The sequence below is a fragment of the Manis javanica genome, chromosome 16, assembly GCF_040802235.1.
Source record: "Manis javanica isolate MJ-LG chromosome 16, MJ_LKY, whole genome shotgun sequence".
In the NCBI taxonomy this organism is placed as follows: Eukaryota; Metazoa; Chordata; class Mammalia; order Pholidota; family Manidae; genus Manis; species Manis javanica.
This window is the reverse complement of record NC_133171.1, coordinates 50,662,572-50,689,256: the sequence shown is the minus strand read 5'-3', so window position 1 is coordinate 50,689,256 and position 26,685 is coordinate 50,662,572. Positions and strand designations below refer to the sequence as shown.

Genomic DNA, 26,685 nt, shown 5'->3' with positions numbered 1-26,685 from the left:
TCAACTAAAATTAGAGACTGAAGTTAATCAGGCAGCGTGCCTACCTTGTATGTGGTTTGCTTTTACCTCTTTATTACTGGATTCCCTTCGTGTCAGTTAATTCTATGCATTTTTCACATTAGCTGAAGCTAAAATGCCTTTTAGCAATTTTAAAAAATGAACAAAAAAAATCTGTTTATGAAGAACTGACCAAAATAATTTCTTGTGCATGTTTAAAGTCTGCAAGTGTAATGAAAATGTCAAATCTTTTACAAGAAGTTTGGAAGATAAAATAAGAAACAATACTAAAGAAATGCTGGGGAGCCCAGAGGTCTACCCACCTAACAGGGCCTTAGAAGTAACCACCTAGTCTGTAACAGGAGGCAGCTGCCATGGACTGCTACCACTTTCAGCACCCAAAATACACTGCCCCCTGGAGCCAGCAAGAATTCTATTTTGAACACTCATCTAAACTCACTTCCAAATTTGGGAACTTTTGTAAGTGGAACCTGTAGCAGCAGATCTGGCTTCTAAATAAAAAGTTACATTTAAGTCAATCTCTGTTCTTCATAAGCTAAATACTGTTTGTCATTTTTCAACCATCATTTAAGTTTCACTCACTCACCAACCAGAAATTCCGGGATAGGGTGATGCTGTGGCCAACCTGGTGTCCGGTTAGGTACCTAAAGATCACGTGCTAACTTAACTGGCTCAGGACTCAAACAGAAAAAGCACAGCAGAGCAGTCTTTATATATTTTAAATATACATATGTATATATATTTGAAATATATATATATATATATACATATTTTTAAAATTTAAGGTTAAGAGATGGTGTAAAAAAGCTCATACTTCTCAATAATCTGAAATATTCCCCACAATAGTAACTATATTGGGTTAAAAACAAAGTGAACATTTTTCTTTTATAACTCTGTTTTTCACTAGTTGCTACATTTTGTTTGCTGAAGGGAAACATCCTTCCAAACAGGAAGAAGCAATGTGAACTGGAAGGAAGGTGGGATGAGGCTGGGGGATGACATCTAGGGTCCCCACTCCTCCTTCCAAGCCAGTAGAGGAGGAGTTTTGAATCACTTTGGAAAGGATACTGATTTCATTCTCTCTCTGCTGCAGAATATCTTGTAGCTTTTTATACTCTTCCTCTTTTATATTCACTGGTTCTTGGCAGTCTTGCTCTTTGATTTCAGAGGAGACTATGCTTTTTCCATGAATCTTCTTGTCATTCAGGAGTTTCTGTAAGATGAAATAAGAGCTTGGCAGCCATACTCCTACCCCAAAGTTCTTTATTTCTTTGACTCTTTCTGCCATGAGCAATTCCTTGCACAAATCAGGCGTGTGCGCCCTTTGCTGCCCCCTTTGTCTTTGAGATCCAGCTGCCTTTGCGTGGCCGTTTCCCCCTTCTCTCTGTCCTCTTCCCCACCTCCTTCCTCATTCTCCTCTGCTTTCTCATCTCTCCTCCCGTGACCTGGGAATTCCCTGCTCAAACATTACCTCTTCTTGAACTTCTTTCCCTTTCTCCATAATACCCAGCCACTTGACGCACACTTTTAAAAATAGCACTCATCACATATTATAATTATTATTTACATGTATGTCTTCTTGACTTATCCAAGTTTGCCTTCAATATCCCTGGCCCATATAGACTCACAATAGATGTTTATTATTTTAGTGAAATATGCCAAATTACAAGGGAGGTAGAAATAAAGATTAATGATGGTCCCACTGAGGCATCATAAAAGGTAAAACCTAAGGCAGAGAAAAACAGGATTTACATGGATAGATCAAAACTGCTGGTGAAAAATGAAGGACACAATTCCCTTGCCATACCTTGAAAATAAATGTTTTTTGATTATGGAACTATTCTGTGTAGAAGGTAAAGATTCCTGGCAAAAGAATTAGAAGCCCATAGTCTCAGTTTATTCACTGGCAAGATAAAACCTCTGAAAAAATTCAATGATAATCACAGTCTTGGTTCGAAAATCATACCACTCTGGCCATATGGAACTGGGTCCTAATCTTTAAAGAGTTGGTTAACAAAGAAAGCTTTACTGTAGTTTGAAAAGGACAGGCAATAGCTTCTATTAAGGGAAATAGACTTACCTTTAAATGATGGAAACAATGATGAATTTTACGCATATCGCCGCCAACCTCTAGTCTACTTTCTGGATCCCGGTCTTCCAAAAAGGATGTTATTAGTTTTTCCAGCCTAAAAATACATAATGTATGAGAAGCAACTGTAAGCTAGAAACTTTAGATGTTCTAATGGCATTACTTGGTTGGTTAACTTTTAAAGAATGGAATATTGTTCCCTCTTGCTTATGGAAATACAGTGGTTTGACTTGACTGTAAAAATTCAGGAGAAAAAAATAAGTTGACAAAGTGAAATCTGAAGTGATGCAATTATTTAACTAATTTCCAGTGCATTTTCATATGCAGTTTTCAATATAAGAATCATTTGACTTTTACAGAACATGTATTCTAGCCAAGCTGAATTTCTATGTCCCTGTGCCTAGGCTGCCACACTGCTAGAGAAAGTAATGAAAAAGTTTTCTTTTTATTGGTTTCATTAAATATTCATGCTCCTCAGTTTCAGCTGGCACCTCCATGATGCTCTGCAACCCTTTTAATCGTTCCTGGTTGACGGACATCCTTCACGGCAGCCATTCCAACTCTTCCCAAGGCTCCCAAGCCCAGAACTATTCTTCTGGTCTCCGTGATGATGTAGCTTCTCTCCAGACCCGAGAAGGTCAAAGCTGTTACCAGGAGGCCCTGGGAGTTTCCTTTTCCTTCGCCTCAGAGCACCCTGCCTGTGCACGCAGGCCCTCTCCCTTCTTTTAGGTATTTTGGATAATATCCTTCCTCTCCCCCTAGGTTCTCTTCAGGCTTCTACCAGGATTACTGCCTATTAATCACTTCCTTTCTCTTACCTCTGTATCACCTCTCCATTCTGACACTTTCTGTTGTGCTATAATGATTTTCGTGTGTTTCCTATTCTTATACAAAATAGGAAACAAACACCTCCTTTTGAAGAGACCATCCAACCACTCTATTCTGAAGCCGTATAGTTTGTAGCAGTATGTGTACTAGTCCACGTGGCATTCTAAAATCTGTGCACCACCTTCCTTCTCCATTAGTTTATAAACACCACGAGGCAGTTCTTGGCTCTTACTCATCTTTATGTTTCCCCTTCCCCAACCCATATCTAGACACATTAGGTTCCTAATACAAACATGTTCATTGGTTAATGAATTCGTTTCCATGGAAATTATTTCCCTCTACGTTGAGATGGAACTCGTCATAAGGAAGGTATAGGATGACGATCAGTATCTAAGATGTTAAGTGTCATAACAGACCAGCAGCATATCTTTCTCACAACATGAAAATATTTGTATACTTTCAGCATCTTTTTTAACTACACATTTCCCTTCTGTTACTACGATTCCATCCAAACAAGATGCACTGATTTCCATTATAAGAAGTTCTGGATTTCATTCTCTCTCTTCCTATAATCTGTATGACATGTGACAGCTGATATTGACCAGTGTGATGATTTATATTGTAATTTTTAGAGAGTTTCTTCAGGTGGAGGGATACCTGTCATTTTGCATTTAGCTGACTGACATCATGATTCTGCAGAATGGAGCTTCGAACCACCAGAAACACAGAGATATTTTATATGATATATTACAAAATACTGTTTAGGAAATGAATCCTAAACAGTACAGATGTGAGTAGATTAAAAAGTTAACACTCCCTCTCCTTCCTTGCCACTGTTCCCATCTTCTTTATTTCTTCTTGATACCTCAGGGAATACAGTGTTAACCCTTGAAGCATGTTCCATCTCTTAATGAAGTGGATGCCTCTATCCATATGTGTTTGTAGATGTTGTTTTTACAAAAGTGAGATCACACTCTGAATAGTGTTCTGCACTATTATTTCCCTAAACAATTTACCATGGATAATCTTCCATGTCAATACCTGTAAAGCGATTTCATTTTTAATGACTGTATAATATTCCATAGCAGGGGTATATGGGTCCATGATCCTCCCTTATGGACACTAAGACAACATACTCATAGTAGTTACTTTCCTCTGTAACTGATGAGGATGCCTGGATCTACAATTATCATTTAATGAGGCTTCACTTACATATAGTAATGTTTATTTACTTGTATTTTCCCTGAACACTTAGCAGAAACTCTTGAACTTTGACAATCACCATTAGTTCTAGGATAATGTCCCATTCTCTGAAGTAAAAGCATTTTGATTTCCAGCTTCCATAAAATTTCCAACAGATAATATTAGGTTAGAAGCAATGGTCAATCAATTCTTCCTTCCTGCTTTCCTTTAGAAAATAACTTCTTCTGTACACTTTGATCATAAAGTTTATATTCTAGGGAACACTTCATGAAGGACGGCTGAAGTGGAATCCTAGTTCACAAGAAAGCAGCTTAAGACCCGAGCCTGGGAATTGCTGGGTGACCACACACAGTGTCACTGGGCTTTGCCTACTCCATCAATAATGTAAGATACAAGGAGGATACCACAGACATGATCTAAAGAAATGGTTAAGAACTTCTGCCTAATTAAAGAACTGGATTGTTTTACCCTTTCTGGGACTCAGTCTGGTACAAAACTAAGAATGAAGATCAGGCCTTTTGACATGCTTTTTTTTCCTCAGTGCTTTCTTCTTCAGATAAGAAAAACTCCTGGTCTTTCTTTCAAACTACATTGATTTATTGTTGAATTAATTTTCTTATCAACCCAGGACTTGATCTAATAATTAAAATGCAGAAAAATGCCTATTTCAGATGTTTCCAATGTACTCCTCTGGTAGTTCAGAGTGAACGATTGACCTCAAATTCCCTGGATTTTCCTATCTCCCAAAATAGTTCCTAAGTTCATACCTCGTCCCTGCTCCCGCTGCGGGGTCTCCCAGATGCCAGAACTCTGCTGGATAGTGAAGAACTGTTTGCAAAAAAGGTGCTCTAAGGAGGCCAAATGAGTACAATAAGGTCTGTTCTTTAGGAAAAGCCCAAGTAAACAAGAAACTTTACTTTTTCACTAGGAGAAAAGAAGAGGAAAGAATCCAAGGGGAGAGAGAAAAATAAATGTGTGCCATTCTGTTCTAGTTCATATGGACAGGAAAGATCATAGATAATCTACATGTCTAAACACATAAGCTGGCTGATGACGGGTGACGTGGTGGATGTTTGGTGACTATACCCATCTCCACCAAACTGACTGCTAATGAGATACCTCTGACACGTTCAGCAATTCAACTGTATTGTAAATGTTGATAACTGACCACAAAATAAGAATTGACCATATTTCCTAATACGTGCTTTATCCCCTTGAGGCCTGTTGAAAGTTGAGTCAAGATTATATACACATCCTTTCAGCCCTGGGAACCAAACAAATAAGTTAACTTGAAATGTTAAATGAAAGAGTAACATCCCTTGATGGCCAACTGTATTCTGGCCACTGTGCTAGTGACTTCACATGTTTTCTTATTTAAGTGGAAAAAGAATTTAAGAAATATAACCTGGTTCTCTTTCTAATTGTATTCTCCCAATTATTTTATTATTACTTTTATTGAACATCCATATGCATCAGGCACTCTCACGCATATTTTGTTATTCATCTGTACTGTAAACCTATAAATTATTTTCCTCTTTCATAGATAAGGATGGGAAACCTCAGAGAAGTAACTTGCATATTGTTACAAAGTGAGGAAACTGAAACACTGGAATTTAAAATAGGTCTTTTGAGTCAGGAACCCTCTTTCCACACATATCACCAAGAAAGACTCTCAATCAACTCAGAAAAAATCTTCTACTTACCATAATCTCTAGTACACTAAATTCGTACTTTCAATTCAGAACTTTCCTGCAGACTTTTTTTTTATAAGTGAAGACATAAACAAGGTCAACAAGATCATCAAATAAACCTTGTGTCTGGCATCTTAAAGACAAGAATTTTTAACAGGATGCAACAGTGGGGGGCAAAGGAAGGCCTTATATTGATTAATTTTGCTAACATGACAGGCTTCTTTTATGGGGTATGACCCTTCAAAACATACAGTATTGGGATAGCATGTAATTTACAAAAGAAAGCTCAGAAAATAATAAATTCAGAATTTATGATTAACTACAATCCACAGGACATGAAAAACTGAAGGCTGAGATTGTGCCAACAGGACTATGACCAAAGACAACTATACAAATATTTTTCAGGGTCATTAGTTTCATGTTTGTTTTTGTTAGATTGTGCTGAAAGAAGTATTCTCAATTGGGTAAAAGGTAGTTACTTAAAGACTTTTTTTTTTTTTTTAGAATTCTCTGGTCTGTGACAAGTATTATATATATTATATGCTCCCCTAGCCCTTACCAGTAAGTGAAAGATGTGGACCCTCACTTGCAAGGAGTCGAGTTTAATGTCAGCCACTCTGTTGGCATGAGCTCTTTTTAATAACAGTCGGGAGCTAGAAAGGTCATGGTTCTGGTGATGCAGAGGAAATTCCTAGGCAGAGTTTACGTTCAAGATTTATCTTAGTAATGCATATTTCCTTTACCTCCACAAAAGCAATTATATGGCATCTCAAATGCAGAATTACACAACTGCTTTGATAGTTTGTATTTTGAAATAGCAAATGTGAAAAATCCAAATAAAAACTCAGGTTTGCTCCTTTAATGGTGAAGATGTGGCCTATTTATATAAAAATGCATCCGTGGCCATATACTTTAGTTTGTACAAGTTTTAAAAATTTTGAAATCATTTAAAAATATAAACCAGAACAACTTTAAAGATATAAAAGACATATTTTGGGGATTTTTTGGGTTTTTTTTTAGCATTTTATTATTTTTTCTGAAGACATTTTAAAAGACTTCTGAAAAGTTGTAAACAATAATTTTGATTTTGTCAGACAAGATATTAATATACCCAATTAACTTGAAGGGATAAATATCTTGATATGATTAAACATCTTAACTTCAGTAAACATAGAAAAGTTCAGTGGCTTAGAACAAATTTAAATAAGAGATGAAAATAGTATAAATTAATCAATCCATAGATATTAATAACTATGTCTTTAAATTCTACATACATCTTTGAACCAACCCTTTGTTTGCTATAGGGAAACAGTATGTTATTTGATTTTAATGTAAACATGAATACTTATCACATAAATACATAATAAATAAACTGACTTACTGGAAAGAGAATGGTGGTGTGGTGGGATGGGAGCAGAGAAGCTATAGCAGCCAGGATAGCTGGTATCAGAAAAATATAAAAGACAAGTCACATTCAGGAAGGTAGCAATGACAGTCAAAAGAAACAAGGTAGAAAAGGTTTCCTCTCATGATGGCAGAGACTGGAAGATCTGCGAGAGAGAAGTTACCCAGGGTTAAAGCTTAGAGAAGAGTGCATGGGCACACACCCAGGGCAAGGACCCGGGAAAAGATGGATCACATCAGCATGGGGATAAGCTCCCAAGGGAGGCCACCTGAAGAGAGTGTGGAGATCAAACCTGGGGAGTGAAGCGAGAGTGGGGGAGAGAGAGAAGAAGGAGGTGGCAGAACAAGGCTAGGAAGGCGTGGCAAGGAGAGGAGGCGGTGCAGAGAAAGGGGGAAGTGAGACAGACAGACCCAGACGGTAGGGCCAGAGCATACCTATGCAACAACAGTCAATGGGGAAATCTGGGGCAATGGGGACAGCTGGAAATGGGCTGGGCTCTGCCATAGTATATATTTCCATGGTTAGTTTACCAACTGTAGACTTGCCTGGCAGTTCATCAATCTGAAGGAGTATTGAGAGCTTTATCCACCCTTACTTTTTTTTTTTAACATTTTGTTTATATTGCTCCCACTCTGAACTTTTTCTTTAATTCTTCCTTGTATGAAATTTGTAGACAATATTGAATTAAGAGACAAACACTTCTCAGCTGATTCCTTTAGCAAAAATTTTAAATAACAGCATTGATTTATATACAAAAATGAAGAACATATATATTTTAACTAGACAGAAAACTTGTAAAAGTTTTAAAAGACATTTTAAAATATTTTTATGTAAAAATATTAAGTAAATTCTTGTGGTTATATTGCCATTTGATAACAAATAGTCTATTTTATTCTATCATATGGAAAATAGTATATAGCTGTTTGGAAACATGTTCATGTAATATTAAATCTAAAAAAAATTTATGTAAATTGAGCCATACATTATCATCAAGTTCTGTATTAGGTTAAAGATGGGTTTACAAGGTAAAGACAGAGACCCTAAGAAGCAGTAAAAGTCACAATATGGAATATTGGAACCTTAATAAATTAAATGTTTAAAAGAAAAGGACCATTCAGTTGTTAAAACAATGATGCAGGAGATATATTAAAAAAAACAGTACAAACTTAGGGGACAAGAAGGACAAGAACACCGGGAATCTTATGCTCCTGAGAGGGAAGATGCAGGACTGTAATCTCTCTCTAAATTTATCAGTAAGAACAAATCCAGTAAAAGTCCTAAGTACTTTTTCCAGAAAAAATACACAAACACACATAACTCACAACATTTTGTATGTATCTTGGGGGGCAAAGGGCCTACAAATCCCCCCAAATCTTTGCATGGGCCCCATAGAACCTCAGTTGAAGATGTACCGATATATTGATATGAGATGTCACAATCGAATGAACAATACAAGTTAAAAAATGATAAAGAAAATGTTATCATTAAAATAAATACTTACACATATTCATTGAAATTTTTGAGGGATTACCACCAAACAACAATGGTTGTTATCTTTAAGTGGTGGCATTACAAGTGATTTCTATCTTTTTTCTTTTCCTTTATGTGTCCATTATCACTTTTCCACAGTGAACATGAATTGTTGGTAAAATTAATGATAACACCCCTTCTATTTTCAGAGCAAAATTTAAATAGATAAAATCTAAAACTTACTTTATAACATTTCAAGTTACTTCTCTTGAGGCTAACGCTACGGGAGAGGGAGACACCTTACGTGGTATTAGGTCCTTGAAATGAAACCCAAAGCTGTTCCTCCACTGCTTCCAGACACATTTGATTTGTTGATAGGATCTAATTATTTTTTTTGCGGTCCTGATTACAGCGGTTGGAGGCTATTCCTGCATTTGTTTATCCATCCTTTGAGCAAGCTATCACGAACCAGGTGTTAGACGTTGCTATAATTTATTATTGCTATAAGTGCACATTTTCACACTGTGGGTTTTCTTTAAGTGGTGTAAACCATATAAAACTGTCATTAGAACAAACATTTGTTTCAGGAAGTCTTTAAAAATATCCAGTTCCATACATATGCAAGCTTTTCCTGTGAAAAGGTTATTGGGGAAAGCAGGAGAGACAAATACTCCTTCCCGGTTGTGGTGAAGGGTCTCATTCCTTCTTCTGAGTCCCCAGAGCTTTCAAAACCCAATGAGCAAAAAGCACTAACATTGAGAAAGCATTAAATAACTAGAAGAATGAGACATTATGTTCATGCTTTCACACTCAAGACTTTCTAATTTAGAATTAAGTACTGGGACTTCTGATGAAAGAGTTGCCTAGGCCAAAGAACCCAACGTGTCAACTGTAGTCCAATCAATGCACTGCCATTCACACCTTGTTCCTTTTTCATTATCTGCTTTTCATATTCATTCGTTTGGCTTATTAGGACCCAAAATACTTAAACTTCAGGAGAATAAAACAATTGTTAAAGTACAGAAACAACCCTGACACGCAGACAGGCCTTTTTAATCGTATTAGATAACTATGTCTTAAGAACTCAAATGCTTCCATAAACTACCCAAGGATAATTAACACAAGCTGTAGACCATGCTTTTAGTTTTGGTTTTAATATCCTCAAAATGTAGTGTCAGGACCAAAAAACACTTTGTACTCAAGTGGAGAAACCTCATCTGTAGTGAATTACATCCCATGAATGATTTCAGAGGTCTGATTTCTTATAAAAGAGAGAGAGCATTAGCCATTAATTACCTTTGGGATATTTAATCCACAAAGCTTAGGTTATTGCTTTATAGCCAGCCATTATTAGAAATTGGGTAAGAATGGCTAAGATCCAAGAAATGTGAATTCAGGACCACTTCAGCAGATAATCTGTCAATTACTATTATTATTTTTTAGAACAGTACATGATTCCTTGGGCCTCTCCTGTTCAGTGGTGTGAATTAAGCATCTGGTAAATACTGACCATGGTACAAGATGTTCATCAATTCTCTACTCACTGAGACATTTTAGACAAGAACTACATTTGGGGCTTAAAATTTTCACGGCATAAAGGGAGATTCTAAGAAGATGGGGAATAAAAATCAAGGATGCGCTACCTCCTTCATTCTTATATTTATTCAGAGAACATTTACTCTGCTTCCTATGAACCAGGTGTTGGGTATGTAATGGTGAATGAAGCACATCCAGGTCTGTTCACTTTAACTTCCCCTAGATCTTGACCTTTAAAAATTTTTGAGGCAGTATTCAGCTGTCCTTTTAAAAGAAGGTATACACACAAATATCAATTTGTTGTTTTTAAGGCAAAAATCATTCATGGAAATTGTGCGAATAAAAACTGATCACACAAAAAACTGAAATGGGGTTACAAACATTGCATCAGATACACTTATACTAAAAAAATTGTTATTTATATGACATCCAGGTTTAGCTGGATAGCCTGCATTTTCATTTGTTAGGCTACCCTGAGCTGAGAGCCAGAAGGCCTACAGGCATTCCAGCGTGGAGCTGGCCTGTGGGTGAACGAGGCCGGGCTGTGTGGATGTAGGCTTGCAGGAGGGCCTTGACAGTTGCTGGGGTTAACAGCCCATTCACTAGTAAAAAGGCAGGCAAGGCCCGATGCCACCACACTGCAAGCATTGCCCACAGTATCTACATGCTTCCCCACTAATAATAATAATACACTACATTTTGATTTTAAGCTAAAAATTCAGAGAGCTAGAAAACTGTTTAGAGCCCTTAGGGAGCTAGGATCTGTGAAGACTGATTTTCTCAGGGAAAAAAAAATCCAACTTGGTAGAAGTCTTTTGGAAGTCAGTCAGTCACATCACTTCTCTGGGTCTGTATGAATCTGTAAAATAAAGAAGCCAGACTAGGGCTTTGCTCATATTGATCTTTCCTATATGGAAATATTCTCCCTGTCCAACTTTGCTTTCCTTTCTAAATCTTGCTTTAATTCATGGGTCTGCTAAAAGTCATCCTTGATCTCCCTACTCAAAAGTAATTTCTGCCCTCGAATCACCCCAGCACTTGTGTCACTTACCACCTTTTACCTTGTATTACAGATATTCACATACTTGTCTTCTCTACAAGACCAGAGCTCCCTATAGCCAGAATTTGTCAGAAATTCATCTTTGTAGTCCCCACCCTTCCATCCAACACCAAGCACCTCATTTTGTTCAATGTACCAGCTTTGGGGTGAGGACACAGCCTTTTCTGTGTGCCTCTGAGGAAGCAGCCTGTTTAGGGTCAATCTGCAGAACTCACTGGCTGAGCAGTTTGATTCAAGTCAGACCCTCTAAAATTTCCTTTCTTTGTACAGATCTGAGCTGTAGCAAACAGGAGTGGAAATAGCTAAAACAATGAAAATACTATTGCATACACACCTGAGGCAGTGTAAATGAGGTAGGAAGTCTCTGCATTTTAAAGGGCTGACTGGGGACACTTACGGAGTGAGCAGACAAGCTGCCTTTACAATAAAAGCATGGATCAGCATTTCAACTAGAAAGCATGACCAGTGTGGGTGCAGAGGAGCAGCTCACGTGAATCACAAAGCAAGGAAGAACCAGAACCACGTGTCTTGCCTGAGGGTTTCAGCCCCGGGCAAGTTCACTGTGGATTCGGTGAGACCAAGAAATGATAATATAACATTCTTGGGGTAAAATTTTGTACCTGTTTTTATTCTCACAGCAGTAGGTCAAGCACTAGAATCACATCTGCATCCAGAAGCCTGCAGCTCCATAAACCACTTCTGTCTCTGACCCCACCCAAAGCACTGGGTGAGGCTCTTTTACAGTGACTCAGTCAATAATAGCTCATTGCATACAGGTGTGGAAGCAGTAGCCAATCACATCATCAAGCGGTTTAGGGTCACCTGGGATCCTGGCCACTGGAACTTCCATTTACCCCACACCATGAAAGCCAGAATCAGAAGAAACCTTACTTTAGGAGAGGAAGAACAGCTAAAACTAGATCTACACAGTGAGTTAGTACAAACCTAAATATGACCTGCAAAGAGTATTTATGAAAATGAGTTTAAGTCATAAAATGTTTTCTAAGAAAATAACACTGAGAATGCTAAAACATGAGTATCAAACTCAAACATCTTAGAAACAAATATGGGGCAACCCTTGTTCTCCTAACTCAGTGAGGAAACACGGTGCTCTGGAAGTTCAAAACTTAGCTCAGCCCAGGAAGCAAGCACTGCTCAGCACCTGGAGAGGTGCCTGGAAGCCATGAACAGGACAGGGTCACCCCAGGAGACCCCCAGGAGCAGCAATGCCCTGGGTTTACCAGATCTGGCATGAGGTGATGCCAGGGTTTCTCCCCAGCCATCTGAGTTCCTAGTTGTGTGACACAGTCAATGAAAGCCACATGCAAACATGTTTCTGAGAAACAGAGATACTGACTAACAAACAAAAAAATCCCATACATTTCCGCAGTTCTTCTTTGGCTGATAACAATGAAGAGCGAAGGAATGAACTTTAGACAAGTTAGTCATTTGACCCAAATGGTGGCTAATAAGAAAAATTAGGATCTGTCCCTGTGTTTCTAATAACTACCTCATAGGTTAGTGGCCCCATGATTACTTGAACTGTGAGGAATTTCATTATTGGCATGAACTCTTGAGTTTTATCAGCTGTGGTTACTTTTACATAAACTGTCTCATATTAAAACAAGCACTGGTTAATATACTTCTAACACACCAAAAATGAGCCAATGGCAGTGGATGGATATTTACTTTATTCTCTTCTCCATTTTAGTTCAGAAGCCAGCCCCTTAGGATGGAAAGGGGTAGGGGACACATGTAAGTCCTTTCCTTGTCTCTTATCAGGCATTCCAGATAAGACCATTTCTATATGACATAACCAGGATGAATGAGCAACAGTTAAGAAAACCCAAAATTCTAGATAGACTTTAGTTTCTGATAATGAACAATACAGAAAAATCAAGCCAATTCTAGAATACTGCTTGCATTTTACCTTGTAAACTCCTTAAAAGCAGTTTAAGTCATCACTGTAAACCTTACATCTTTGTGGCTCAAGGGCCACAAAAGAGCAGTTCTGGAGACAGGCAAAACAGGATTCAAATCCTGACTCTGCATCTCATCTTGCTAGTTGAATGTTATTTGTCTCACAAAGTTACTATGGAATTTTTATTAGACTATGTATATAAAAAATGCAATGCAGTGCCTACTGGCAAAAGTTCAATAAATGGCATTTAGTTTTATCGTAAGTATTAAATGTTTGCTGAGAGACTTGATTATAACTTATGGAAAACATTATGAGTTAGAGATTTCACTTTTGTATCTTTTTTTTCACTTTTCCATCTTTAACATATTTTTAAATGATTTCATTTTTGTCTGATCATAAAGTGATGCATGTCTAATGCAAAAAGTTCTGAAAATATGAATAAAAAAGGATTACTTCAATCCTGGAACCCAGAGATAACATGGCACAATTTTGGTGTTTATCCTTCCAGACTTGTTTAGAAGCATATATACATATAAAGTATACATGTAAATTTTTGAAGTGTTCCCACATCAGTATATATTTATAGGTCTTCACTGACATTGATAATGGCTGCATTACAGTTCATTAATGTTTTGTAACCCAGTTTCCTATTATAAAGGGTGTTGTGATAAATATCTTTATATTAACATCTTTGTACATTTGTTCTGAAAGACAAATTTCTAGAAGTTAAAAATTGTACAAATGCTCTCAGGGCTACTCAGTAAGAGGGAATAAGCTAAAAATGTTACATGGGATTGGTCCTAGGTCTCAATACCAGGCATCTCTGTCCACTACCCCACCACTGGTCCTGTCTACTCTACCTTCTGTTTAAAAGCTGATTCATGCCCTCACTGATACAGGGTGTCATTATCTTTTCAATCTTACCAAAAAGATTGGAAAAAAAATTGCACCTCATTTTAATTTGCATTTCTTCCATAATTAGCAACTTTTTTTGTTTCTTGATGGTTGCTTTCTTCCTCCAGACTTAAAGCACAGAGAAGGTAAGAAAAAGTGAGATGTGGAAGGAAGAGGAAATACGTAGCTGCAAATTTCAATAGGGGCTTCAGATAAAATAGAAAAGTAAATATATAGTGCTCTCTGACTAGCACATGTTAGTTGACTGATCTAGAAAGCACACCAATATGGAAAGAAGTCAGAAAGCACTAATAGTAGTAGGTGGGTTTATGAACAGTAAGGAGAAATCTGATTTCTTGGATCAACTGAAGAAGTTATACACCAGGCAGTAGCTATGTGGACATTAAGGGTGGCACATTTTTGAGGCTGTGGCAATGGGTATCAGTATGCTCAGTTAGTGATAAACACAGAGAGATCAGCTAAGGAAATTAGGCTGGAAGGATAGGACTCAGAGTGAAGAACACAGGCACACCCTGGCTACTGCAGGTTCCATTCCAGACCACCACAATAAGGAGAGTATCACAATAAAGCAAGTCAAATGAATTTTTTGGTTTCCCAATGCATGAGAAAGCTACGTATTCCCTATATTGTAGTCTAGTAAGTGTGCAATACTATTATGTTTTAAAAAATGTATATACCTTAATGTAAAAATATTTTATTGCTAAAAAATGTTATTGATCATCTGAGCTCTCAGGGAGTCATAATCTTATCGTTGGTGGAATGTCTTGCCTTGATTTTAATGGCTGCTGACTGAGCAGAGTGGTGGTTAATGAAGGCCGGGGTGGCTGTGGCAATTTCTTAAAATAAGACAACAGTGAAGTTTGCTTCAGCTATTGATGCTTCCTTTTATTAATGATTTCTCTGTAGCATGTGAAGCTGTGTGGTGGCATCTTACCCACAGTAGGACTTCTTTCAAAACTGAAGCCAGTCCTCTCAAACCTTACTGCTGCTTTATCAACTAAGTTTAAGGAATGTTCTCAATCCTTTGGTGTCATTTCAATAGTCCTCACAGCATCTTCGCCAGGAGTAGATTTCATCTCAAGAAACCACTTTTTTTACTCACCCATATGGAGCACCTCCTCATCTGATCAAACTTGATCATGAGATTGTAGCAGTTCAGACACATCTTCAGGCTTCACTTCTAATTCTAGACTTGCTGTTTCCACCACATCAACAGTTACCTTCTCCACTAAAGCCTTGAACCCTTCAAAGTCATCTATGAAAGTTGAATCAACTCTTTCCAAACTCCTGTTAATGTTGCTATTTTGACCTCTTCCAATGAAACATGAATGTTCTTAATGGCACCTAGAATGGTGAATCCTTTCCAGGGGATTTTCAATATCCTTTGCCCAGATCCATCAGAGGAATCACTATATCAGGTATAGCCTTATGAAATGTATTTCTTAAATAATATGACTTAAAGGTTAAAATGACTCCTTGGTCTATGGGCTGCAGATTTTGTTAACAGGCATGAAAACACTATTCATCTCACTGTACGCCTCCATCAGAGCTCTTGGGTGACCAGGTGCATTGTCAATGAGCAGTAATATTTTAAAAGGAGTCATTATTTTCTGAGCAGTAGGTTTCAACAATGGGCTTAAAATAATCAGTAAACCATGTTGTAAACAGATGTGCTGTCATCCAGACTTTGTTATTCCATTCTTAGAGCACAGACAGTGGATTTAGCATAATTCTTAGGGGCCCTAGATTTTCAGAACAGTGAAACTTTGACTTTAATTTAAAGTCATCAGCTGCATTAGCCCCCTAACAAGAGTCAGCCTATTTTTCAAAGCTTTGAAGTCACACATTGACTTCTCCTCTTTAGCTATGGTAGTCTTAGATGGCACCTTCTTGAAATACAAGATTGTTTCATTTCCAATGAAAATCTATTGTTTAGTGCAGCCACCTTCATTAATGACCTTAGCTAGATCATCTGGATAACCTGCTGCAGCTTCTCCATCAGCACTTGTGCTTCATCTTGCACTTTGATGTTACGGAGATGACTTCTTTCCTTATACTTCATGAACTGACCTCTGCTAGCTTCAAACTTTTCTTCTGCAGCTTCCTCACCTCTCAGCCTTCACAGAATTGAAGAGAGTTAGGGCCTTGCTCTGGATGAGATTTGGCTTAAGGGAGTGTTATGCCTGGTTTGATCATTAATCCAGACAACTGAAACTTTCTCTGTATCAGCCATAAGGCTGTTTTGCTTTCTTATCATTCGTGTGTTCACTGGAGGAGCACTTTTAATTTCCTTCAAGAACTTTTCCTTTGCATTTACAACTTGGCTAACTGTTTAGAACAAGAGGCCTAGCTTTCTACCTACCTCAGCTTTTGATGTGCCTTCCTCACTAAGCATAATCATTTCTAGTTTTGATTTAAAGTAAGACATGTGACTCTTCTTTCCATTGAACACTTAGAGGCCACTGTAGGGTTATTAATTACCTTAACTTCAATACTATTGTGTCTCAGGAAATGGGGAGGCCTGAGGAAAGGGAGACAGAGGGGGAACAGCTGATTGGTGCAGCAGTCAGAACACACACATTTATTGATTAAACTCACAGTCCTATATGGGCATGGTTTGTGGAGTCCCAAAACAATCACAATAGTAACATCAAAAGACCACTGATCACAGATCAATGATGAAGTTTTGAAATTCTGTGAGAATTACCAAAATATGACACAGAGACATGAAGTGAGCAAATGCTGTTGGAAAATTGGTGCCCATAGGTACTTGATGCAGGGTTATCACAAACTTTTAATTTGCAAAAAATGCAGCATCTGAGAAGTGCAATGAAATGATGTGCAATAAAACCAAGTATGCTGTACTCTGAGGAACAGAGCACAAGACTGCCCTGTCTTGAGTCATCACTGAGCTTAGCTCCTTATTAGAGTTAGGTTACTAAAACTGGGGCAGGTTGTTTGCTTCCCAATCAGGGAAGGCTAAGAGCCTGTCCTTGGTTGTCTTGGGGATGTCTGTTTTCTGCCTGTAGGGATGTAAAGGTAGGCAATAAAGCTCAGCTTCTGCAACAGCGCCATTGAATGCCAGATAGGAAGAACTCTGGATGCTTGGGCCATGTTCAGCTGGAGGAGAACATGAGGAATACTTGCATGAGGCACCTTGCATTTTATTTTGGTGTGCCTTTGTTGTTGGGAGTTGGACGCATGCTCCCAGTAACTCAGAACTCAGATTTACATGTTATATGGAGGTAATTCTCCATTATGTTGTGCCAAACTAGAAGGGTCTGTGAAACTACCATTTTTTGATAGGTGTATCATTTTTCAATAGGTATAAAATTAAAAAGAAGTAGGATTTACCCCATTGTTTAGCTGAATACAAAAATAATTGCATCTCATAGAAAATAAATGACACAAATTATTCTGGTTCCATGGTTCCATACTGGGGCATCATTACCTTTATTGGCACTAGGATGTCCTGCACTGGGGTTCTTTAATATATAGAACAAAAATCTTTGGATTTTGTCATAAGTTTTCAGAAGTTTTCCTGAATATCAGTGGGATATGTATCCATATTGTACAGAGAAGATAGCTGAAAAATAAAAGCAAAGTGTCGAATTTTATATCTCATGCAACTTGGTAACAGTTCAGAGTCCTTAAGTTTGCTTTGATACTACGCATGGATAATTCTTGAGGCAGGCCACTTATTTGCCTTTTATTTAAAAAGCTGGAGCTATACAGACAGCTTTTTGGGTAATTAATTAACTTTCATTAAATCCTTTAAACTCCTAGTCTTTATTGTCCATTTTGTACATGATTATTGACATGTCTTAATCTTTAATTTTTTTTTTCAAAAGCAGATGTCATACATCTTCACATAATTCTTTCTGGCCAGGCACCATGCTTTCTTTATGCTTCTGCTTCTCTGACACTTTCGAGCACAGTGCTATGCTGTGCTTAAAAACACTCATAATTAAGGCCCTGGGGTAGATCTCAATCTTCACTTTTCAGCAGCTGCAAGGCCAAGGAATGGAATAGAAGGAGAAATCTCAACACCTCTTCTCCTAAGCCTCAGGGGGTGAGGCTAAGACAAACTGTTCTCTCTGAACTCTAGCCCACAGATTTGTAAGCAAATGAGACAAATTAGAAGATATATCCAAAGGTTAGGTTCTTAGGGTCATACAAAAAGTTAGCACCCCCTCTAAAAAACAAGCAATCAAACAAAATCCTTCTCAGCAATAACAACAACAGAAACCTCAACTCATCTTGCCAATTTATAAGCTTTTAGGATGTTCACTAACAGTTTTATGTTTGTGTATTTTTAGTACAACTAGTACACAGATGTTGAAGTGCTAAATTCAGAAAATGGAAAACAAGGTTTTGTTGGCATTTTTAGCATTTGAAAGAAAGACCGAACAGTTCAAAGTAAACAACCAGGAAGTACCTGAAAGAAATATTAAGGTATTAAATTAAAGTGTTCACGTCAAATGTCCACAGACAGATGCAGGGAATTCCAACTGGCAGGAATCCTGAAGAACAGGGTGGAGAGGACAGGGGCTTGGAGTATATATCTTGATACTGGACACAACATTTATAAGTCCCTTGCAAAGCCATCTAGGGGAAAAAGTCTTCACCAACATCATTCAAGCAAGAGGATCAGCCTTTTACTTCTGGCATGTTTCTCATGCACTCAGATATGGGCATGTACTTGCACATATTGTTTTCTTTTTTATATCTGTATTTTTTACAATTTCTATGAGTACAATTACTTATATATATATATAATATATATACATATATATTACATCATGTAAAACATATATATATATACACAGTTTAAATTTATAATTAAAAAAACACAAATATAATCTTTATGCATCAGGCTGCTACTTTATCTTCAAATTTCTGAATATCTTAAAGGTTTCAGTGAATTTTTCTCCCTTTGGGAGTATGTAGAGCTCTGTTATCATTAAGGAAGTGGACAGTACGATGCAAAGGAAACAACTCCCATTTGGAAGCTTTTTATGAACATTCCATTCTGGCAGTTTCTAATTTTTGTTTTATTTAGCCATTTAGATATACAGTCTTATATGAACTGTATAAGAAAAGCACCACTCTGAAATGACTGATTAATAATACATAATATTATAGCCCAAATATACAAAAAATACAAATATTCCCTCTAAAAATAATTTAAAGCTAAAATTCCAGAAGCAGATGTAATTTAGATCTTAGAACCAACTATGTGTATTATGCAATCATTTGCTATATGCCAAGAGAGAACATAAGTTTTTAATTCAGCTGTGAAATTTAGTATAAAAGAGTTAACAAAGAAGGTCCTTTTTTCTGCTATTAAATGAAACAATTAAGAAAAACAATTGTATTTTGGCACGTGGATGTATAAAATTGGCAAGTGGCATCAATTCATTTTAAAAAATGACCTTTAACTTTCTGTAGAAATTTTAGGAAATAGTCAGGTAGAAAGAAATAAAACCCATGAACAACACATCCCCTTGTAATTCCAAGAACATTTTTGTGGTTTTTTTCCTTCCGGTACTCTTTCCTCTTTGTGCATGATGTGTATGTATGTGTATATTCTAACGCTCTCATTAAAACATGGTTTGCTCCTTTGTTCCTAGCAGAGAAGGCTGACAAAATTTCTATGTAAGTGAACAGATTCTTCAGCAGCAATAAAAGTTCTATCAAGGAATCATGGGAAATGATAATAGTTGTGTTTAGTGTATCGCTTCGCCAGTACTCAGAACAGCCCTGTGAGTGGGTACCATTACTACTCTCACACAGGTGATATAATTTGCCAAAGGCCACACAGTTATTTTAGAATGAATAAAGGTACAAAGTAGTGTTTTACTTCAAAGTGAGAGTTACTTGGTGGGAAAATGAGGATTTAAAACTCTTCCTTTAGCTATATTTATTTGCATTTAAACAGATGTTCGGACATCATTGAAGCTTTTACTAGCACAGCTATGTCCTTTTGAAACAAATCTGTGTTTGTGGGTTTGATAACACAGTGTGTTTGGTTTTAAACTATATTTAAGCTACATTTAGTCTTAAATTATTTAATTGTACAAATAATCAAAAAAATAAATCTCACCAGATAATAATTTCCAAGTAAGTCCAAATATACAGCCAAGCCCCCAAGGATGGTAAATGAGCCTATCCTCTGTTTTGCACAGGGTGTAAGAGCCCAAGGGTCAACTGCAACATAGTCCCAGCTTTGCCAACTGTTTCAGCCTGGAAGGATGGTGTTACTCCCCAGTAGGAGTGATAAGTAGAGCCAGAGGAATCTGGGGACTCCTAAGGAGCAGGAGTAGAGGCTGCCCTGGCCAGTGCCCAGGTCCCTGCAGGAACCATTTTCCATTTGGTAAAATGTACACCAAACTAGGGCACCATCTGCTTAGGTAACACTTGCCTGCAGGGATGTATTTCAATAGCTCAATATCTTAAATTGTGTGATTATGAGCTCATAAGCTAGTCAATACCTCTCAAGTTTTCCCCCTGGGGTTTTAATGTAGCTTATTCATAATCTTGGCTGTCATAATATTCTTTGATTATGTGCCACAAAATGACACATATAAAGGTGCTGTGTACATTCATTTAAAGCAGACATAGCTCCTGTCCTCAAAGCCTTTCAGTTGGTGGAGGACACAGATAACAGTCAAACAATAACACAAGTACATGATTATATATAGAGATAGGTGCTCTGAAGGAAAAGCACAGAAAAGGTGAAAATGTGTTATAATTTAGTCAGGGCTGTGGGTTAGAGAATAAAGCTTTAAGGAAAAAAATTTAAACTGAGGTTTGAAGTGTGAGTAGAACAAACAAAACCAGGTGTGTGTGTGTGTGTGTGTGTGTGTGTGTGTGTGTGTGTGTGTGTGTGTGTGTGTGTGTGTGTGTGTGTGTGTGTCTGTCCATGCTTGCACACATCAGCCCAGTTGGAAGTCAGAAGCAACTACATGTGCCAGGTTCCCAGGGTGAGAGATAGCATGAAACATTTAAGGACCTGGAAGGCCAGTGTTGTTGAAACAGAGAGAGGAATATGAACAGTAGTTAAAAACACAGGAAAGGGTCAGATCAGGAAGACGCTTAGAGGCCATATGAAGAATTTTGGTCTTTCCCCAAGCATAATGGGAAGTTAAAAGTCAGTGAAGAATTTTAAGAAGCATGAAATGAAAGAATTGCACTTTAGGAAAAGGAATATTCTGATTACACAGAAAAAAATTTAGAGGACAGCAAAGTGGATTCATGGTATTATGACACCATTTTAGTAGTGGGAAAATGGTGATAGAAGTTTGGACAAAGGTAGCAAGAGTGGAGGTGATGTAAAGCGGTCCATCCAGGATGTGTTTTGAAGATCGAGACAATAGGACTTCCAAATGGGTTGGATTTGGGGGATGAGAAAAAGAATAGAATCACAGATAACTTTTAAGTTTCTGGCCTGGGAAACTGTAGAGCTTGTAGAGACTCTGATGATGTGGGTATAGTTGCAGAGAGCAGGTTTGGAGAAAAATGGAGAATTCAGTTTGGGGCATGTTGAGTTCAGAGCCAAGTGTCAGGTAGGCAAAGCAATCAATGAGTATGTCACTCAAAGGAGAATAAATATTGCTAGTAGAATAAACACGTCATCAGCATTTGAATGGCAACTGAAGTGCACATGTTGACAAGATCATCTGGGAAAAAGTATAAAATAAAAAGAGAAAAGGAGGTCTTAGGATGATGCCTTGAGGAATGCCAACAAGAAAGGAGAATCAATCTGGTCCAGGAAGCCAAGGAGCCATCAGGAGATGGGAAGAAAACAAAGAGGAAAGTGTTTCAGTGAAAGGGTGGTTAAGAGTGCTGCTGAGAGGTCAAGAAAGATGAGCACTGAAATAGGCCCATGAAATTCACCTACACTGAGGTCATCAATCACCATGACACTTCAGTGTGAGGGGGCAGAACCTAGATTGAGTATGTAGAGAAGTGAGTGGAAGGAAGGGAATGGAGACCCTGAGTGAAAGTAAGTTCTTGGAGTAGTTTAAAGTAGTTTAAAGTAGTCTACAGCAGGTAGAGAGGGACATGGGACTAAGGGGGAGTATTTTGGTTTTAAATATGGGAAAAACTTGAGCCCATTTGACTAATAGTAAGGAGAGTCCAGTAAAGAGGGAGAAGTGGAAGATAAAGGAGAAACAGAGGGAGAGCTGAGGTTCCTGAGATGGCAGAAAGCAGTGGGGTTGAGAGTACAGTTGGTGAGGGCAGCTCTGGACAGGAGACGGGAAACATTCTCTACTGTAACAAGAAGTTAGGAAAAGGAGGGTACAGAGGCGGGTTGGTTATGTAGGTTAGCTGTCGGAGCAGGAAATTGAGGAAGTTCTCAACTTGTGGATGTAGTAATCAATTATAAAAAGATATATTTGTGTGTTCTCAGAGGCTTGTAGTCAAAGATAAGCTGCTATTATTAAACTACAGCAAAAAGGAAAATTCCTCACTGGAACAGCTTTGTTTTGCTTTGCTTTGCTTTGTTTAATGACTGACCTTTTAATATTATATTATCTTTTGTCATACAGATATTTCCAATTCTTTAAAGTCAGGTTAGTTGAGGTTACATTTACAGGTAGTAAAATTTTTAATTCAGTCTTTCTAGGTATGTAGTATTATGAGTTATGTACATTTGTTATGTACCCACCACTAAAATCAAGATATAGAATATTCAATCTCCTCGAACAATTCCCTCTTGCTCCTTTGTAATCAATTCCCTCTCCTACCAGCAACCCTGGCAACCATTAATCTGATTTCTATTCTTATACACTTCTTGCCTTTCATAGAACGTCACATAAATGGAATCATTTAGTATGTAACCTTCTGTATCTGGCTTCCGTTACTTAGCATAATGCTTTTGAGATTCCTCCAAGTTGCCAAGTGTATCAATAATTCATTCCATTTTTATTGCTGAATAGGATTCAATTGTACAGCTGTACCACAATTTGCTTAGCCACTCACTGGTTTAGGTTGTTTACAGTTGGGGGAGACTATGAGTAAAGCTGCTGTAAATCACTCATGAAGAAGTCTTCACGTGGGCATATGTTTTCATTTCTCATAGATTAAAAAACCTACTAATGGGATTGCTGGGTTTATGGTTAATGTTATCAGAAACTGCATAACTGTTTTTCCAAAGTGGATGTACCGTATTACATCCCTGCCAGAAATGTATGAGAGTTTTAGTTTCTCATGCTCACCAGCACTCATTATTAATAGTTTTTAAAATCTATTCTAATAATTGTATAGTATTATTACATTAAGGTTTTAATTTGACTTCCATAATGACTAATGATGTCAAGCTTTCGTGTCCTTATTTGTCAACTGTGTGTCTTCTGATATAATGTGTATTCAAATACTTCGTCCCTGCATTGTTTGTTTTCTTATTGCTGAATTGTGATAATTTTTTAAGTATTCTGGGTACAGGTCCTCTGTCAAATATGTGTTTTGAAAATTTTTTCTCCTAGTTTGTGCTTTTAAAATTTTCTTAACAGTTTCTTTCAAAGATACCTTAAATTTGCTAAAGTCCAATTTATAATTTTTTCCTTGTTTTGTGCTTTTTACAAAAATTTTTTCCTCCTTACTCTAGGGCTCAAAGTTGTATATTTTAGATTTTGCATTTAGGTCTATGATTCATTTCCAATAAATTTTATATATGGAATAAGATACAGGTTATTTTTCTTTCACCAGTTTGTTTTATTTATTCTGGGTCCTTTACATCTCTGTGGATTTCAGAAGCTGCTTGTCAATTTCCACACACAAAAAAAGCCTGCTGGAAATTTTATTGGGATTGCATTAAATTTATACATAATTATAGAAGAACTGATATCTTAGCACTGAATAGCTCAATTCATGAACATGATATATGTCTGATTTATGTAAGTGTTCTTTGATCTAAATGTTCATTTTCTCATCAATGCTTTATAGTTTTCAGAATATAGTTTTCAAGGTCATTACTCAAGTCTTTTCCTTCATCATCATTCCAAGCCTGATTATAATATCTTCCTGATTTTTCACTCCTGCTAATTTCTATTCATTGCTACCAGAGTGTTAGCCATAAAAAAACTCCATCATGTAAATTATTTCATGGTCACCCTATTAAAATTTCAACTCCAGATTTATTTTTCATTCTGCACTTTCTACTCTCTGCAATGCTGTATTTTAATTATGTATCTTGAATCTTATCTCTCTCCCCACTAAAATGTAAGCTCCATGAGAGTAAGGGCTTTATTGTGTTTATTCTTATATCTCTAGCATTTAGAATGGTGCCTGGCATAAAGAAAGAGTGTAATAAACATTACTGAATGAGTGAATGAATGAATGGCAATATTTTCAAATCACAATGTTTCCTTGTCACCATTAAATAAAAAATAGCTTCTCAACATAGGGTATTCATAACCCATCTTGAGTTTCCATTTATCTGTCTAGTCCTTCTGTTCTTCCATGAAAACTCCAGATTCCTGCCAGAGCAATTTCACTCCAGATCCTCACTTGTTAGTGCCTCTTACAGGCAAGCCCCCATACTGGTCTCTTCCCCGTACTGTGCTCATTCCCTCTCAGCTCCTTAGTTTATGTGGTCTCCTTCATATTAGAATGGTACCTTCTTCCTTTTGATATCCTTTAAGGCTTAATTAGTTTGATTAGCAGGTGATATGTGCAATGACTTCCCTATTTCTGAATTCTGATTTATCTTTTCATTATCATAGATCATAAGTAAATAATAGTTTAAACCATGTGTAATAAACTGATGTTAGACTTAAAACATGGGGCTGAAAGAGTGAATAGATACCATTTGGTCTAATTCTCTCACTTTACACATAAGGAAGTCTAGAGAGCCACTACAAATGTACTATGAGTAGGATTAGAACTATATTTAAGGCTTTACAATTCTCAGTGTCCATTTATTCTTTCCATTAATATGCTTCCTTATTCTGTTTTATATAAACATATATATGTGTGTGTAAATGTGTGTATCTGTGTATGCATTATTTCCCCAATAAAATTGTAACTCCTTGGAATTTTCTTCTGGATCCTACATTCCTGAATCTCCAAAACACTTAAGAAAATGATTAGTACCTAGTAGGAGCTCAGTAAATTCAGGTTGAAGGATTGACTAGTTTGCAAAGATTCACTAAGAGAAATAAGTCTGTGAAAGATAAATAATGTATGAGATCACATGTAGAAAATAGAAAAGCTGAACTGAGAGCAACAGAGTAGAATGGTTGCCAGAGGCTGGGCTCTGGGGAAAATAGGGAGATGTTGGTTCAAAGGTACAAACTTCCAGTATAAGATGGACAAATTCTGAGGATCTAATGCGCAGCATGGTGACTATAGTTAACATGTATTGTACACTTGAAGGTTGCTAACAGAGTAGATCTTAATGTTCTCACTGTACACACACACACACACACACACACACACACAAAGGTAAAAGATATGTGAGGTGATGTGTTAACTTATTGTGGTAATCATGTTACAATATGTATGTACATTAAATCACCACATTGTACACCTTAAACTTACACAATGTTATTTGACAATTATGTTTCAATAAAGCTGGTGGGGGTCAGGATGGTGGTGGGGATAATAAATAGGAAAAGAAAAGGATCCAGATGTTTGTGAGTTTACTTTGGGCAAACTTGAGCATTGAAGTCCAATTCAATTCTATCGCAGAAGTAAAAGGTTCCTAGGTAGAAAATACTTTACTCATTTGAGTTGGGTCAGATTTAAGGCTTCCACCCTAGCCAGATATCTGCAGGCTTATTTTTTTTCTTTTCAACCAGAGGAAGGAAGAGGTATGTGTTTAGAGAATCAATCAGAATTAAATCTTCACTCAAGAAGTTCTATATAAACATTAACTTGGCTATACAGCCCTCATCCAGCTGTCTCTTTTCAAATTTACACAGGCAAAAAAAGATGTAAACTAAAAATATCACAATAACTTGAGGCTGACATCTGAAATCCTCTTCAATCGAAGCATCCGAGTTAATACAACAAATATTTACATTAAGAACTGAAATGGTGGAAAATAGTTCAAAAACTTTGATAGGGCTAGCTAGATATTAACAGAAATCTCTAAACTGTCTAATGCATACTGCGTAGAATATGTTATCTATTAAATATCCGCTTTCTGACAAGCTTCACAGAATCCCTGACTAGAATGTCCTTATGCCATGCCAGTCAGTAAAAGCCCAGGCATTAGCAAGCAGAGAGGCAGACCAGAGCGAGAACATTTCTGCCACTCTGTCCTGCCAAGCTCTGGGACTCTTCCTTTCCAACTGGTGTCCCCCTCCCATCCTGGCCACTGGGGGGCTTGGGCACAACGAGACGACAGGAGCTGATTCACACTCCTGAGTAAATGTCCAGGGGCCTGGAAAACAAAGAAGCATGGACTAATAATATTAAATAGCAGTGCCACATTAGGGGCAACTTTTAATTGATCTCTTTTACTTTGAGATGTGAAAGGACTCTTAAACCTAATGAATTTTAGGTTGTACCAACATCCAATCTAGCTAATTATGGCAA

The 26,685-nt window shown here is 37.3% G+C and overlaps 2 protein-coding genes across 4 annotated transcripts in view; one reads left to right on the top strand and one right to left on the bottom strand.

Moving 5' to 3' along the window:
• The window catches only part of DAAM2 (dishevelled associated activator of morphogenesis 2), a 710,965-nt gene that overhangs the window by 370,281 nt on the left and 313,999 nt on the right, over window positions 1–26,685 (top strand). The gene's annotated exons all lie outside the window — the stretch shown is intronic.
• Window positions 1–26,685, bottom strand: part of KIF6 (kinesin family member 6) — a 351,956-nt gene that overhangs the window by 183,939 nt on the left and 141,332 nt on the right. For all 3 annotated transcript variants that reach the window (XM_073224258.1, XM_073224256.1, XM_073224257.1), the window contains exons 11-12: window positions 2,099–2,204; window positions 1,087–1,231 (exon numbers count right to left, since the gene is read on the bottom strand). In XM_073224258.1, coding sequence (XP_073080359.1) covers window positions 1,087–1,231; window positions 2,099–2,204 — 251 coding nt within the window. The remainder of the gene's footprint in view (window positions 1–1,086; window positions 1,232–2,098; window positions 2,205–26,685) is intronic.